Below are 17,847 nucleotides of genomic sequence, written 5' to 3'. Positions count from 1 at the left end.
GCAGTTTCGTTAGAAGAACGAATGATTTTTTGAATGTTCAATATTTTGTATACCTACACTTATTACTATGAATAAATTGTTATGGCTAATTAATTCTACTATAGTTACTTACCAAATTGCTAATTGTTTCCCTTCTTTTATTTATTTTCTGCAAAAACGAATACATTACTTGAAACCACTTCATTTTTGGTATATATACATCATCTGTTCCCGCTCCAGAACTTTCAGATTTTTTAATTTTGGCGACCTCTTGCACATAGGTCGACCTCAAGTTTTTAATTTTGTTTTTTACCTCTACTGGGCCGAAATCTTTAATAGCCATTGCATTAACTATTCTTGTAATAGCGTATTACGTGATGGTTCATTTTTATAAATAACAAGCAGTGTATTCCACAGGCATTCTTCATCCCTATACATTTCAACAAATTTCACTGTCGTGTCCTCTGACTATTTTGAACACATTTTAAAAAACATTCACACAACTCACACTTCACCGAAATTCTTTTTAATGTGTACTAACACTAAAACCAAATGCTTGAACGACTACTAAAAAGCGTGTTTACACATGTTTTTTTTTCGATTTTAGTGGGAGTGGGAGAGCCACTTCCTTCAGTAAATAGGATTGCTGTCTATTCGCTGGACTCATAATCTAACTAGAATCATAACTAAACCTGGCGCTAAACTGTAGTACTAGAATACTTGTCTGTACACAGCAAGTAGTAAAATTCAGTACTGGATTTTAGTGACTTGAACAAGTTACTGGCACCGTGTAACGTCGCCTTAAGACGTTATTTCTAGAGTTGACTTTTTGGCGAGCTTTCTGATACTGGTACCTATATCTTAAGGTCCTGGATAGTATCACTACGATATATTTAGGGTTTTTTTGTGTTCCAGTAAACTTACCTCTCCATAAAATATTTGTTGGTTAAAGTTTTGTTGTAGCCTCTGTCCTCATTGCGTAGGTGGAAAACATAAATTTTGCAGCTTCACGTTCGTTCTTATTTTTGATGATGGGTTTAGTTTGATTGAGGTCGTTTAGATAAACATAAATAATAATAAACAACGCTTTAATGTGCAAAAAGCCAAAACAGCTTCATCGACAAAGCACTCACAAACAACAAAATCACAAAAAAAATACAAACAACAAAAAATACACAATACAAATAATACAATTCAAAAAAATTTAAGTCTTTAAAATTACAAAAAGAATATACATGGACAATTTTAGAACAGTACGCAGTAAATAGATATAATTTTAAAGTTATAAAATATTAAATACTTGACCTTTGACCAGTGTGTGAGATGATCAAAATTTTAAAATTCAAAATTGTTCATAATTAAACATCAACAAAAAAGTCGTTTACCGCATATAGGGCTTTCTCCAGTAGGTATGATTTTAGAGCTTTGCGAAATGCGGGAAAGAATGAAACCGATTTGATATTCAAAGGCAGATGATTGTACATTTTTTTGGCATTGTACAGTATTGAACCTTTAACTAGTTCTGAGCTCGGGGTTGGCAGTTCCTAAGTGGATAGTTATGAGATGGCCTTTCGGGAATAGCAGATATGTGTTTGCGGATTAAGCAAACGGATTCAAAAATGAATAAAGAAGGAAGAGTCAGTATTTTCAAATTTTTAAAGAAATTCTGGCAGTGAGTTCTACTGTTCAGTCCCAATAAATATCGAACTGCTCTCTTTTGAAGTCTGAAAACACGATCAAATTTTGTTGCGCAGCAAGTACCCCAGAATGGAAGGGCATAACGAAGATGTGACTCAAAAAGGGCATAATAGGCTATTCTAGAGGTTGAGAAGTTAAGTTCCTTAGAAACTGATCTTAGCGCAAAACAGGCAGCGCTTAGTTTCTTTGATAGAGCTTCAATGTGAAAGCCCCATTTTAACGAGTTGTCTACAAGAAGTCCTAAGAATTTCACAGAGTCCACGACGTCAATAGTAGTGTTATTAAGTACAAAAGGTTGTATAGTACTTTTATATGACAAAACTTTAGTTTTTGATAGGTTGAGGCATAGAAGATTAGAATCGCACCAAGACTTAATGGTGCGTAAGTCACTGGATATAGTATCATATAGTGCCGCAACATCTGGGCCGCTCCAAGTGAAACTAGTATCGTCCGCAAAGAGGCAGATTTTACCGCTAATGTCTAGATTTGCAATGTCGTTCATAAACACCAGAAACAAAATAGGGCCAAGTACTGAACCCTGAGGGACACCACATTCTACAGGCTTACAAGAAGACATAGACGTATCAATCCTCACAAGCTGCCTTCTGTTGCCAAGATATGACTTAAGCCATTCGAGCGGCACTCCCCTGAAACCATAGTATTGCAATTTGTTAATTAAGATATTATGATTTACACAATCGAAAGCCTTAGAGTAATCACAGAAAATTGTAGCTGTAGAGTGATGGTTATTCAGGCTAGAGTATACATTATTAAAAAGGTCGAACATAGCATCATTTGTGCAACTGTTACTTAGAAATCCAAATTGATGGGTATTAAGTATTTTATATTTAAGGAGAAAAGATAAAAATCTTTTTTTAACCAATCTTTCAATGATCTTAGATAATGTGGGCAGGAGTGCAATTGGGCGATAGTTCGAAGCTTCATCTTTATCACCTCCTTTATACAGAGGAATAATTATTGCTGTCTTAAGGCAGTTTGAAAAAAAACTCCTTTTTGGAATGACTCGTTAATTAAAGTAGTTAGATGGTTTAATGTGCATTCAGGAAGTTCAGAGAACATTTTGAGAGTAAGCCCATCAGTCCCAGATGAGGATTTGTTTTTAATACTATTAATTGTACTACGGAGCTCATCTAATGCTACGGGCTAGTGGTGTTCACTAAATTTTTAGCCACATTAATAAAGTAAGTGTTTAAATCTTCAGGTGGAATTAAAGACTGTGCCAGACGAAGAAGTCTTATTCCTTAAGTCGATAAGGAATAAGATATAAGGTTAAGATAACCATGAGAAATGGAAAAGTGTTTTTTGCATAAGACATAATGAGCATCTAGCTCATTTGTTGTACCTACAACCCATGGAAAATTCTTTTGCCACACAGTCCTATATTTGCAAAGCCTCCTTTTTTCGTTTTGGCAAATCTCTGCTAACTTGGCTATCATCACGTATATTAACCTACGTATAATGCCATTCTTCCGGAAGAAATTTATTCCTTTATGTGAAATATGGCATGAATGAGTGATTATCGACAAGTAAAAGAACTATCTTTTCAGTGGTATAATTGCTATGCTTTTGTAAATGATTTAAATATTTTAAGAAAATCTCAGTAGCAATTCGGCCGTTTTGATGAGCGCTACCATCAGATCCTGGAGGTTCTCCAAATAATAGTTCATTCTTCATACGGATTCTTTTAAAAATAAAAATGGTTAACGTAATTTCCCAGCGCATTAACAGCACAAAGATCAGTAGTGTTTCTTCCATGCAAACTATATAAGTTTTTCTTTTAACTGATCAGTAGATTGTCATGAGCGTCCCATAGCCCGTCTACTTTTTCGTAGGACGCGGTTCTAGATGAACAAGATGGCTGTGATTTTTCAAAATAGAGCTTCAAATAAATAATATAAATAGAACTTTATAAAATCAGATATGTATTTTTAAAACTGGGATTTAATATAGTTGAAGTAATGAGAGCAGGATGTCTTTTACCGTATTCAAATCAAAAAAAAATTCATGCAACTGTGTTTTTTATGTTTCTCATTACTACACTTTCATTTAATAACAATCGTTTCAAGATACAAGGAGAAAATCTATGGGTAGCCAAACCACAGTTGAAACAAATCATAGGTTTCTTATTATCCACTGAAACAGTTACACTTTGGGGGTCAGAATTCCTTGGTCCATTATTAAACTTAAAATTTACATTTTGATAATTATTACTATTAAACGAAGTGGAAGGCCATTCATTAATAGGTTTATCTAAAATACTTAAATTCGAAAAAGTTTCATTAGTAGTTAAAATAGAAACCTTTTCTAATTTTCTACAACAATTGTTCAACAGTGTCAGTCTGTTGCAATGCTAGATGTGTGATATACTCAGGTAATTAATGATATCAAAGAGATCACAATGGATATACCTCATATAAGAAAATCTAGGAACTAGTGGGGTTGCAGTCGAAAGGGTTTGACAAAGAATTAATTCTTCTTGTAGTACCATCTTCTGATGAAGGTTGGCGACAATCGCGGCGAAACACTGTCTGTCCTGTGCAGCTCGAAACAGTTCGTGTGAGTTCAGTCCAGTCCAGTCTCGTAAGTTTTCAACCAAGAGTGCTTGCGTCTCCCAAGTCCTCTTCTGCCTTTCCTTCCATAATCAACTTCAGAAGCTTTGCTCTGCTACTGCGCATGACATGGCCCCGGTATGCTGTCTTTCGTTTTTTTATATTTGCAATTAATTCCCTGTCCCTGTTAAGCCTCCCAAGAACCTCTTCATTGCGTACATGCTCTGTCCAGGGTATTTTCAAGAGTCTTCTGTAGCTCCACATTTCAAAAGCTTCCAACCGTCTCATGGTGTTTATTTTAATAGTCCATGTCTCACAGCCGTATAAGAGGATTGAGTATACATAACAATGGACAAAACGCAGACGTATGTTGATGTTGAGTGATCGGTTACATAATAGGTTTCTCATTTTGTTAAACATTGACCTAGCTTGTTCTATACGCGATGTAACTTCTAAGTCGGGGTCAAGGTCTGATGTTAGCCAGGATCCCAGGTATTTGAACTTATTACCGTGTCTACGCATTGTCCGTATACTCGTATGTTGGGTGGTGGAATATTTCTCCACTCTTCACTAACTACCATTATCTTGGTTTTTGCGGTGTTTATTTTAAGGCCCAATGGATCTCCCGCCCGAACTATGTTGTCTAGAAGTTCTTGAAGAGCCTCAGGGTTGTCAGCGATAATCGCGGTGTCGTCTGCATACCTAAGGTTGTTAATTGGGACGCCATTTATTTTTATGCCAATGCCTTTATCTTGTAGGGCCTTATTGAATATATATCCGGAGTATATATTAAACAAGAAGGGAGACAGTACACATCCCTGACGAACTCCACGTTGTACCGGTATTTCGACTGTTTCGTCTTGCCCTAACCTTATGTATGCTGTCTGATTCCAATATAGTGTTTTTAAGAATTGGATATCGTTCTTGTCTAGACCTTTTTCTTGCAAGATGTTAAACTGCACTGTGTGTTCTACTTTATCAAAGGCCTTTTCGTAGTCGATGAAACAAATGTATACGTCTTTTTGTTGGTCTCTACATTTCTGTAAGAGAACAGACAGGCCAAACATTGCTTCCCTGGTCCCCATTCCTTCTCGAAAGCCAAATTGGCCGTCATCTAAATCAATTTCACATTTTTTGAATATTCTGTGTTGAATTATTTTAAGAAGTAGTTTTAAAACATGAGTCATTAGGCTTATTAATCTGAAGTGTTCGCATCTTTTTGCGGTGTTATTTTTTGGGATAGGGACAAAAATTGACTTCAGCCAATCTTGTGGGATCTCACTGCTTTTGTAGATTTGGTTTAACAGTCTAGTTAGCATAGGAATGTTTTCTTCATTTATCAGTTTGAGCATTTCAACATGTACTTCATCCGGGCCGCAGGCTTTTCCTACTTTACTATTTCTTATAGCTCTCTCCACTTCTGAAGTTAAGATATCAGGTGCCTCTTCAAATCCATTTTTGATGTTGAATACTCTAGGGATTTGCGGTGCGAACAGTTCTTCCACATATTGTTCCCAGTGCTTGCAAACTTGATTTGCTTCCATTATAGGTTGATTGTTATTACCTACTAATTTATTTGTAAAGCATTGTCTTCCTTGTCCTGTCAATTCTTTGACTTTCTTATACATTGCAAAATAGTCGTGTCTTTGTTCTAGTTCTTCCACCTCCATACATATTGTTTTCATCCATTGTTCCTTTGCATCCTTAATCATACTTCTTATTTGTTTATCTAATTTTTTGTATAGATGTGTCTTTATTCTTGTATGATCTTCTCCTATCCATCATCCGTAGTATTTCCTCGGTCATCCATTCTTTTTTCTTTTTTGTTTCTTTTGGGCCTATGACTTCTTTTTCTATGGCGACAATTGCGTTCTTCAGGGTGTCCCAATCTTGCTCTATACTATTTCCAAAATCGTGGGTGTTTATGGCTGCTAGTTTCTGATTTACTATGTCTTTGACCTCAGATTGTTTAGGTAAATGTCGAAGCTTGGTAATATCAACTGTTGTAGGTCGTTTGGTTTTAAGTTTTTTGAGCCGCACATCTAAGGTTCCTACAATGGGGTTGTGGTCAGAGCCTACGTCAGTACCGGGATATGTCCTGACACCATGAATCCCATTCCTAAATCTATCGTGAATAAGGATAAAATCTATTTGGTTTCTGCCAATATTTGGTTTGCTGTGTTGTGGTGACTGCCAAGTGTAGAGTCTTCGGGGTGGAAGTTTAAACCAGGTATTCGTTACGATGAAGCTTTAAAAAGCTTTAAAGAATTAATACACTTTGTTAATTGTCAAGCTTTCTGAATTTATTCATTCCTTCCTCAGGACATTAACGTGGTACAAGAGACCTTCATAAAAAAACTACATTAAAAAATTGGCTTGTGTTGAAAACTCCACCATGAAGCATCGGTCGGATGACATATCCTGCATGGTTCTCGCGGTCATTATTATATTCTTGGCTATGGCTATGTCAAGAGTTGCGTCGCTTCCTGCCCTCCTATCTATTCTGCTGTAAGAGTCAGGGTGGAACACTTGATAGGGTTTGGTTTCCAGGTATTTGAGCAGGTTAATACCATGGTTATTATTGGTTGGATTGTTCCATTCGGAATTGCTTGGTATTCAGGTCACCAATCAATATAGTTTCGTCTACCATGTTCATGACCTTCTCAATTTCTTTTGTGTTTAGCGTGGTTCTTGATCTATTGTACGCTGCAGCGATTATGATGTTATTGATTTTTACGGGAATTGTTTAGATTTCCTCTGTATGGATGGGTATTTCCTCGAACTCGATGTTATTTCGGATGTATATGGCAACACCTCCTACGCCATCCTGTGATAATCTATTTTTGTATACTACATTGTAGTTGTCTATGTTGGGTTGCGGCGTTTTTTAATTTCGTTTCAATTAGCGTGCACATGTCAGGTCTGCTATTGGTTATAAAGTTCTTAAACTCGAGTTTTTCCTCTGATACCATTGATATTAAGTTGTATTATGGTTATTTTTGCCTTGTTTTCCTGTTTATCTAAGGAGGTTAGATAGGATGTTGATTTTTTAGGTTGATAGGAAGTCACTTGTAGTTGTGTTTAAATTGATTAGGAATGGCAGGTAGAAAGAAAAATTTGACTTATTTTATTTGTTTTTGGAAGGTACAACAGGATAGATCGAAATTGGTTATATTTAAAGGATTCAGACTTAAGGAAAGGTTGTAGGTGAAACTTCTTTTGAAAAGCTTGCTCTTCTTTTGAAAAGCTCCACTATCCACTTGTTGTTTGCTCATGAATAAGCAATCTATGATTTTATTAAATCAATTAGATATAAATTCTTAAAATTAATATTATTTTATTAGGATATTTTCTTATTTTAAATAGTATACTTTCATATGATAATATAAGTATGAAAAAATAACTTTGAAAATGTGATTTTAATTTGCCTTATATTACTTTCTATATAAATAATAAATTCCTCCGTAAATATTTAAAAAGAAGCACCCTTTATTTAATTTTTTACCTCTTACGTCATTTTTATGAAAAGAACTCACCGTAAAGTTAGTTTGGTTGCCCCAAAAGCTGTCTATATATTCAAAAAAAAAAAGCAATCCAATGTAGATTATAAATTGTCGACATACGCACCATATTTAATTAATGTTTTTTTCTATGATAGCTTCTGTAGGTTGCACTTAACAAAAACGCCCAATGACCTCTTCCACACTTGAGGAAATGTAAAACCATTTAACGATATGCACCTTCTCTTCGGTCATATAAATAGCCATTTTTGAAACATTTAACATACACACCGAAACAGCTAGGCGAAAAGAATGATGCAAGAATAGTTTGGATCTCAGGTGATCTATTCCCTTTCCCCACCCTTTCATTTACATAAAGGTGCGTATTCACTATCCGAACGAACGAATGCTAAGTACTATCCAACGAGCGAACGTCCAGTCTTGTTCGCGCGGTGCTATAATTCTCATTCGTTGCGAACGTCTCTGATGTATCGACTGGAAACGGATGATGGAGCGAACCGAATGGCGAACGACCGCATGCGTTCGGTTTGCTGTCCAAATATACCGAATTTCATTCCTTTGTTCGTTCGGATAGTGAATACGAACCTTAACATATAGCACCGCCCCTCTCAATGCGTACTCAATGCTTATGCTTTACCTTGCCCACACCCGTAAATACCGGCAACACTGTATCGGTCGCACCGGCCCCTTTTGATGTTGTCTGTCTGTCAACCGGTCATTTCTATTATTCTCTGTCTTACACGTTAAAATGCAGCCCACACTTCTGAACTGTCCCGATGTGTATATCGAAGGCTGGATCATGCTGCAATTCCTGTCGTTACTGCATCCTCTGCACGATTCCCAGTATTTCGGAGCGGAACTCCAATTTTTCATCCTCCGAAAATGAACTAATTGATGGTAACAAGTTTTCAAAAAAGGCTCTATCTGCATTAGGCTCTGGTGTGGGTGCTGGTGGTAGCGCGATCGGAGCCTGAAAAAATCTACCAAGGCTGACTCCAGATCTCGTTTCTTTTTTTGCCGCTTTAGAAAAGTGTTATTTGGGATACTTTAAGGGAAGAATGTTTTCCTGCATTAACGGAGGAAAAATGGAGAGAAATTGCCGACGGATTCCAAAGGCTTTGTCAGTTTCCCAATTGCATAGGTGCCATTGACGTCAGAATCTATATAAACACGTCAGAATTAGAAAACCAAAAATGAGTGGATATCTTTACCATAATTACAAAAATTATTTTCAGTCGTTTTGACGCGAACTACACATTTATTTATGTTGACATTGGCTCTTTTGGAAAAGATTCAGACAGTGCAATTTTCCAAAGGTCTAGTTTTTATAAAAAACTTAAAAATAATGAATTAAATATTCCTAGAAAGCAACCTCTTCCAGGAACTGAAGGCCCAAATATGCCTTTCACTTTTATTGGAGATGAAGCGTTTTCACTATCTGAACATATGAGACCGTCTAGCGGAAAGGTTTTGTCAGATAAACAGCGGATATTTAACTACAGATTGTCTCGTGCGCGTAGGAATATAGAAAGTTCGTTCGGTATATTATCTAATAAATGGAAAATTTTTCAAAAATCAATTAATGTCGACTTGGATTTAGCAATATCCTTAATTAAGACTTGTTGTGGTCTGCATAATTTTGTTCGATCTAAAGATGGCTTCACCATTCAAGACGCACTAAGTGTTGAAGGATTTATTGATATAGACCAGAATGCAAGACCATCAAGGGCACCTATGCAATTTATCCAAGTTAGAAATCATCTAGCTGATTATTTTACATCTGGGGTTGGCAGCGTGCCTTGGCAAAGGAATAACATATAATTTTTTTGTATCTTTTGTGCAAATAAAATATGTTGATTAAGAAAGTCCGAGTATTGTCCAATACGTTTCTACTGAATTTCAATAAATTAAACCTTCTGTATAATTAATTAAACTAGATTGTATTCTTGTTCAAAATTGAAGACTAGACTTGAATAAGGCTAAGTGCCAAAAAGAAAAACTTTCAGGAGACTCAAAAAAGCGATTAATTCAACCATTTATGAATAAATTTGTTTGTAAATTATCAAAACTGTTTATTTCCAAACTTAAAACATATACATAGTAAGAAAAACCCGCTAACATCAAAAATATTTTCAATACGAACAAAAAAAATTAAAGTAGAAAAGGGGTAAGTACTACTAGTATTTTCATAGTAGGTAAGTGCCGGCAACTATGTTGTAAGTTTTTGGTAGAACTCCCGGTGCTCAGACACATATTCTTTACCAGACAAAATAAGTTTCTGTTGCTTCTTAAACTTAATTCCACTTCCATATTTATTTTTCTCAATATTATTGTCGTTCGCAAATAATATATTCATTTTATTACTTGTACCACACACAATCCAAATGATTTCGATAGAAGAAACACCGCGAAGTGAATGCTGCAGGAAAAAACGTATGTTTATTTACCAAACAAAATAACACTGATGGCACTTTGCCCCTTTATTAGGAAATGACGTTTGTGACTTACACAGGTGCGCCCTGTGTGTAGCCGATTACATTATGTTTGGAAATTTTTTATTTATGTTGTACTTACACATTTCGTTTTTCTCTCTTTCTTCCATTTCGTCAAATGTCACAAATTTTCGACAAATGTCAATCCACGCACCTCGTTTTTTGATACGGTCGTGATATTCTTCGGCGGCGATATCCCATATTTCGGGATGCTTTTTTACCTCTTCAATAAACAGCTCAATATCCAGTTCATCTGTCATTCTGAATTCCGGCAAAATATCGCACGTGTGCGTCAACGCATAAGCGACAGCGTACTGACGAACGTACTTGCGGCTAGGCACGCTCAGGCGACCGCACGTTCTCGGCGGGAAATACAGCGCCAGGTTCACGCAAAAACGGCATGCGGCGCCGTTGCGACGCCGGAGCTGTGTGTGAACGACTCCATATGATTAATAGTACTGTAGACCGCAATTGTGTCGCCGGACAGACACCGCACGGTAAACAGACACATGTGTGCAGCGGCCCTTATACGCCTATAGCAATGTAAACCTGCTTTTCTTAATCGATTTAAGACCGTCCGAGGGGTGATAGCAGTCTGCTGGCAGCCAAAAGGTCCTGGCTGAGCAACGTATAGTTTCTTGCAGGATCCATCCTAGCTCCTTTCAGTAAGCTTCGGTCCTCCCTAGCATTTGCCGACCTTGATCGACCCTTCCTATACCTCTCCATGATAGCCCCAGTCTCATTAAATCGGTTTTTAAGCCTAGAAATTACACTTTAGGTGACTTTAAATTGACCAGCCACATCGCACACGCACCGCCAAGAACCAACCCAATGGCTTGATTTGCTGCCTCTATTGTTAAATGATTTCTGTTCATATTATCGGTGACAGAATAACCACAGTACCGCAAACTGCCGCTTAGCAACACGCAATCAAGTTCTATTCTAAACAAAAATTAAATGTACAATTTTGATTCAATTGATGTTAATGCTTTTAATTTGTTTGGGTACAAATTTTTATGTTTACAAATAGTGATGGGCAAAACTGTTATTTTTAGATAACAGTTGAAACTGTTATAGTTATTTATAAAAAACAGTTTAAAATAACAGCTTAAAAATAACAGGTTTCTTTATTTTATTGCTAAATATCTGAAAGAATATGAGGCGGTCACCGCCAGGCGTATTAACGCAGTTGCAACAATGACGTGCTCGGTGGTAGTATTTCCAGGGTGTCATAACATTTCTAAATATCGATTGTTATCTAAAATACCTCTCTAAAAACGGGGGTTGTTTACAAATAAGCGCTGTTTACAAATTGCGATATAAAAAAGCCAAAATGCCGCCACTCGTCTATATCTATAAATTCCGATCTACCTACGCCCTACCCCTCGATCCGCGTAGATTCTGAATTGCGTAGCAGTGTACAGGGTGCATCTCACTCGACGGGCGAGAAGCTCTTCGTTATGATTTTACCATTTGCGGTCAAAAAATAGCAATATAAGAAAATGTGTAGTATATTCTTCATAAGTAAACCAACTACACACTAGAGTTCGAATTAATTTTACACTTAAACTAGCATGTACAGTTTGACAAATATAGGAAGAGACTTGGGGATAGCACCGGTCGCGCACACGATAGAGAGAGAACGCATTCGGCGGAAGAGAGATGCAGTTACGCTACGAAAAATCTGATTGAAGCAAATTTGTGGGATGTCCACTGCGCATCGGGGGGCGTCTCTTATTTTATATTTCTCACGTCTCTAGCTATACTTGTTAAGTTGTACCCGCGACTTCGTTCGCATCGAATTATTAATTTGTAATGGTGATGATAAAGCAAAGCAAGAATTTCCATTAACATACAAACTGGATAAAATTTTCTCACATTTGCCAAAAATATGCTTTAAACGTCGAGCAGTTTAAGCAGAATCGTGGTTAATCAATTACTCAACTTTTTGGAACACCCTGTATTATTTTTTAAAAAATTTCAAAATATGTAAAAAAACAAAATAAATTATGCGTGTCCAATCGTTTTCCCGAAAGACTAACCGTTTTTTAAATAATAAATATTGTAATATTTGAGGGGCGTTTTCACCCTCTTGGAATTTGAGATTCGAGAAACCCCTCCTTATCGCACCTCTACACCCCACAGTCAATCCGTTTACCAAAAATCAGCTTTAAACGTCAAGCAGTTTAAGCAGAATAGTGATTACTCAGTGGTCATATTTTATGAAACACCCTGTATATATTTTGTAAAAATCTCAAAATATGTAAAACAACAAAATAAAATATACGTGTTTAAGAGTTTTTTCGAAAAACTCACCAGTTTTTAAATAAAAAATATTCTAATATTTGAGGGTGGTTTCACCCCCTTAGAATTTGAGTTTCGAAAAATCCCTTCTTATCGCACCTCTACACCCTAAAGTCAATCCGTTTTCCAAAAATCAGCTTTTTACGTCAAGGGCTTTAAGCAGGATCGTGATTAATCAATGACCAGATTTTTCAAAACACCCTGTATACATTTTTAAAAAATCTTAAAATATTATTCTGAAAATTTTTCAGAATAAATAAATACTTAAATATTGAAACTTAATAACAAAGTATTGAAACATACAGCGCCATAATATCTCGACCTCCGCCCGTTATGCTCGTAACAGGTTGAAAAACAATATGTATCTAAAACAACTGATGCGTTATTCTCCAACCTGTTTCAAACCTCCGATTATCTCGAACGCCGTTCTGTTATGCTCGTAACAGGTAAAAAAACAACATAGCTAAAACAACTGATGCGTTATTCTCCAACCCGTTGCGAGCCTCCATCGACAATCGACCGATGCAGCAGCGCTCCTTTCCCACTCCTGTTATCTCGACAGCCAGGCGTTATGCCCGCAACTGTTTCAAAAAGCTGCTTCTTTTTATATCCTATTATTTTTAAGCTGTTGTCAGCCCAACACGACGCGCCGCGCCGTAGCGCATACCCCACTCCGTTGTCCGTTGTATCTCGCCGCCTGTATCGATGGTTGTCGAAATAATAGGTTTTCCATCCATACTAGTTGTTTTTTGGAATTGCTTCGAGCAGCATCGAATTTCGTGGCGGTGCAGAACGCCGACTTCGTTTCACAACACTCGATCTCTGCGTGTCGTTATTTTATATCTGTTATTTTTTAAAAGCAGTAACGGTTGCGTTATGTTATTTCTAAATAATTGTTATAAAATAACAGATAGTTAAATAACAACCCATCACTATTTACAAACAGTATTTTTTTAAACACAAACGACATACAGTATCGGACAAAATTAGAGCAACTTTATGATTTTTTCCACTTAAGGCAAATTATTTTGTAATATGAATTTGAAACTACTACCCTAAAACACGATTTACAAATGAAACATGAAAATACTAACAAATCTTTATTTCCTATTGTTTCTTTAAAAAACTATAAATTCCAATAATCCTATTTTTTACTGCTACAAAATTAAAGCAACTTTTATTTATTTCCATGCTATTAAGAATATAAACTAAATTTAAGTATCAAAAAGGCCGCATCATCAATATTTTGTCCAGTACCCTTTATCTGCTATAACAGCTTCACACCTCTTGGGCATTGAATCAATTAAATTTGAAATGACGTCAGCATCAATTGACATCCAAGCATTTTCAAGTTCTTGATATAAACTATCACAATTTGAGATATTTTTTGAACGAATCTTCTTTTCTACTATTTCCCACAAATTTTTAATAGAGGTCAGGTGATTGTGGGGGCCACTTTAAAACCCGAACATTATTATCATTAAACCACTGTTTAACAATTTTCGCTGTGTGTTTTGGATCATTGTCATGTTGGTATATGAATTTAAGTGGCATTTCCCATTCTGCATAAGGCCACATAACATTTTCAAGAATATTGCGGTACACAAATCGGTCCATTTTTCCACATATTTTGTATAATGGCCCCATACCGTAGAAAGAGAAACAACCCCAAACCATTATATTTCCTCCTCCATGTTTAACCGAGGGATTTACGTATTTTGGGTGTAGCCTTTTGCCTTCTGGACGACGTACCCATCTAGCACCATCACTCCCAAAGCTGCAAAATTTTGATTCGTCTAAGAACAGTACCTTTTTCCACTCTCGGGCGGTCCACTGACGAAAGGTAGCGAACAGTGGTCTCGCATCCCGGTTTTTCTTTGACAATAACGGTTTCTTAGCAGGTCTTCTAGCCTTGAGACCAGCTTCAACTAGGCGTCGCTGAATGGTCCTGGAAGAAACCTCTGGTTCCCCCAAATTGGCCAATACTTGTTGAGCTGACATTTCGGCGCCCTTTGAACTAACCGTTTAATGCGACGATCAAAATGTTTGTTGGTTTTTCTATGTCGGCCACCTCGTTTTAAATTAACTATACGACCGCGATTCCGGAAATTTTTAATTGTCTTCGAAACAATATCTTGTTTGAGCAAAAACCTTCAAATGTCTGCCGGCGACATGCCACCTTTGTAGGCGTCAACGATGCGTTGTTTCAAGTCAATTGAATAATGTATACCTCGAGGCATTCTACAGAGCAAAATGGTTACTTGTATCAACACTCTCAGAAAACTAACACTGCGTAAAGATTAAGTTGCTCTAATTTTGTCCAAGAATTTCATCAACATATTTGAAAAAATGCAAAAAATTCCCGATAAGGAATGCATTTAAGTCAACAAATAATCGAAATATTTTGGTTGAAAGAAACATTCCATTGCAAAAATAAATAAACCGATTCAAATAAATAATGGCAGTTAAATTAACATTTTTCTATAGTTGCTCTAATTTTATCTGATACTGTAGGTATTAATAGTTGTAACACATTTTTTCTGAAAAATTTTCTTCCAAGCGTAAACACAATATCCTTAACTTTTTTCGATTAGTATATATATCTTTTAGTTTTATTATGTTGAATGTGTTGTAGAATTGTAATAAGTTACACTGAGCTTATATACAAAATACAAAAAAAGTCGATACAAAAAAATAAATCGTTCCTTCATTTTAAAGGCGAGGCGCGGCCTCAGGGGCCTAGCCTGACGAGTCGCCACTGACGTGAACAGTTTCTTAGAAATAGGGTGGCCGCGATAGGATCTGACGCGACGCGACGACGCGGATTTGTCGGATGACCAATGAGATGCGATGATGCGAAATATCAAGGCAAGAACGTCAAAGGTAATTAAATATCCACCTTATGATCGATGCGTGGGTGTATTGTGTCCTAGTTTGGAAATCTTAGGCTTATTGTACAGCAAATAACAATTATATTAACAACTTCGTTCTTCATTGCATAATGTTATTACTTTTTATGATTTACCTTGATTGGTAATTAAAAGTTTGCTTACCGACAATTTTGGATATTCAATTTAGTTCCGACACAATAACAAGTTCTGCATTCTAAATTCATTTTCTAAACTTGGCAACATAGCTTGTTTTCTCCTACAATCCTTTCGTTGTTTAAGACTAATGTCTTTACCTAACTATCCCTTCAACCTTCCCCTATTTTTGCCTGCCCGAACCCTTAGGCCGTTTATGTGTCATCCTCACAGCTTGTTTACATTAACACCATTAATATTTATTGCATCTTAGACAACTAGATATCTTTTTAAGTATCACATAATATAACATAAACATTTCCAATGTTAAAAGGTATTTTTAGTGTGGCGAATACAATTCAGCAAAAATTTTCAAACTGAGCACCTGCTTGTTGAAAACACAGTAAACATTTTTTGCGCACAGAGTTCAGCTGTTTAAGAGTTGAACTGGTGAAATAAGTCCAAAAGTTTGCCTAAATCCTATATTTTTTCTCTCCTTTAATTTGCCTTAATTAATTTAATCCGGTCCTTTAATTTTCCCCATAAAAAACTCCAAATGACCTCGCAGGCGAAGATATTGGGCCTCCTGTGATTCTTTCTAAATTCTTCATTTAATAGTTTTTTTTGTAATCCTGGCGTTATGGGGAGTGCAACCATCTTGCTGATAATAAATATCTCTAGCAACAGCCAGAGTTAGTCCAAGCCCTGAGTGAAAAAGCGTTCTGCGGCGCGTGCGGCGTTTTAAACGCGCTTGAGTTAAAAGCGTGCAGACATGTCCTCAATAAACAGACAGCGTTTCAGCGGAAAACAACAGAGTCGTCATGGCATCTTATGATGACATTGATATGTACTTGGAAGAAAACTCATTTTTGAAATTTGACTTTATTAAAGAAGGTCCTAGTGATATTGTGAGACAGAGAAAAACATTTGGAGAATTTCATACACTGTTTGAAACTTTGAGATTGAATGAACCCAAATTTCGTGAGTATACAAGAATGTAACCTTTGACTATATATTGGAAAAAATTGAAACTAGCTTGATGCTTATCTTAGTACTAATTTTCATATAGCAGATTCAATAACACCAGCAGAAAAATTAATAGTGACTCTTCGGTAAGTATAAATGAAACTTTTGTTGCAAAAATAATGATTTATTCCTAACGTTTACATACTTTGATCTATATGGTATCTCCTTGTGGGTAGAAATTACTTGTTCTTGGCTGATGGAAGAAGGTCTGATTTGGGTAATAATTATTATTAACTGACTCGCGTTTTGGCTAAGCGTCTCTATTAGCCAATCATTTATTTTACCGCGAAACTGGAGCTTCTGTATATGGGTTAATTTTTTCATTGAAAGTAAAATGCTTGTTAAAAACAAAAAATCTTCGTCCTTATTCAAGCTGTCTTCATTTTGGCTGTCAGATAATCGTTTCTCCATAAGTTGGAGTTTTTTCCTTTCAATCTCGAGCAAATCGTCTTTCAAATGAGGTTTTCTCTTAGACAAAACAGAAAATGATGGTATTGAGGAAGATGGTTGTGATATTTCCGACGGCGGAGATGTCACGGAAGAATGCGTATCCGAATCCAAATCGAGCAACTCATTACCATCTTCAGTAGCTTGACTGTCCTGAGAATCTTGGATATTGGTTTGGCTATTTGATGGATTGTTGCTCTCTAAATTACCCATAGTTGGTGATGGGATGACTTCATCTTTCATAAAACTCATCAAATTAAAATACTGCCAAGTTGACTGTCACGCTTCCGATTCAGCCCCTGATCTTAAAATTGTTTTTTTCTTTAGTTCCTTTCTGAATTGATCTTTGAGATGTTTCCATCGCTTTTTTAATGTTTCTTCTGTAAACAAAAAAAAAATACTGATAAATAAATTCGAATATTTTTATGAGATTGTTATTTTTTATCGTTCTTTAGTATAAATCAGTCTAATTATTAATACTTATTTTCAGATTTCTTGCTACTGGGACGTCATTTCGATTCAGTTTTCGTATGGGAAAAACGACTATCGGCAATATTGTGTATGCAACATGTGAAGCAATATGGCAGGAATTGGTTAATTCACACATGCCACACCCAACCAGAGAAGACTTGAAAAAAATAGCAGATGAATATTACAGGCTGTGGCAATTCCCAATGTGCTTGGGGGCGATTGATGGCAAACACTGTAGGATAAAATGCCCAGCTAATTCAGGCTCTGCATTTTATAATTATAAACAATATTTTTCAATAATACTGCAAGCAGTGGC

At 36.2% G+C, this 17,847-nt stretch overlaps 1 protein-coding gene across 1 annotated transcript; it reads right to left on the bottom strand.

Moving 5' to 3' along the window:
- Positions 1-16,584: 16,584 nt before the first annotated feature.
- On the bottom strand, positions 16,585-17,331 carry LOC115879597. The gene has a single exon (XM_030896493.1). The coding sequence runs from the start codon at positions 17,310-17,312 to the stop codon at positions 16,683-16,685; it is 630 nt and encodes a 209-aa protein (XP_030752353.1). The 5' UTR covers positions 17,313-17,331; the 3' UTR covers positions 16,585-16,682.
- Between the last annotated feature and the right edge of the window lie 516 nt (positions 17,332-17,847).

The sequence above is a fragment of the Sitophilus oryzae genome, unplaced genomic scaffold, assembly GCF_002938485.1.
Source record: "Sitophilus oryzae breed Bouriz unplaced genomic scaffold, Soryzae_2.0 scaffold_1582_pilon_pilon, whole genome shotgun sequence".
Classification (NCBI taxonomy): Eukaryota; Metazoa; Arthropoda; class Insecta; order Coleoptera; family Curculionidae; genus Sitophilus; species Sitophilus oryzae.
This window is presented reverse-complemented; position numbering and strand designations above follow the sequence as displayed.

Excerpts from the sequence above, each read along its gene's own strand:
- LOC115879597 (XM_030896493.1), bottom strand. The coding sequence starts at position 17,312 with ATGAGTTTTATGAAAGATGAAGTCATCCCATCACCAACTATGGGTAAT.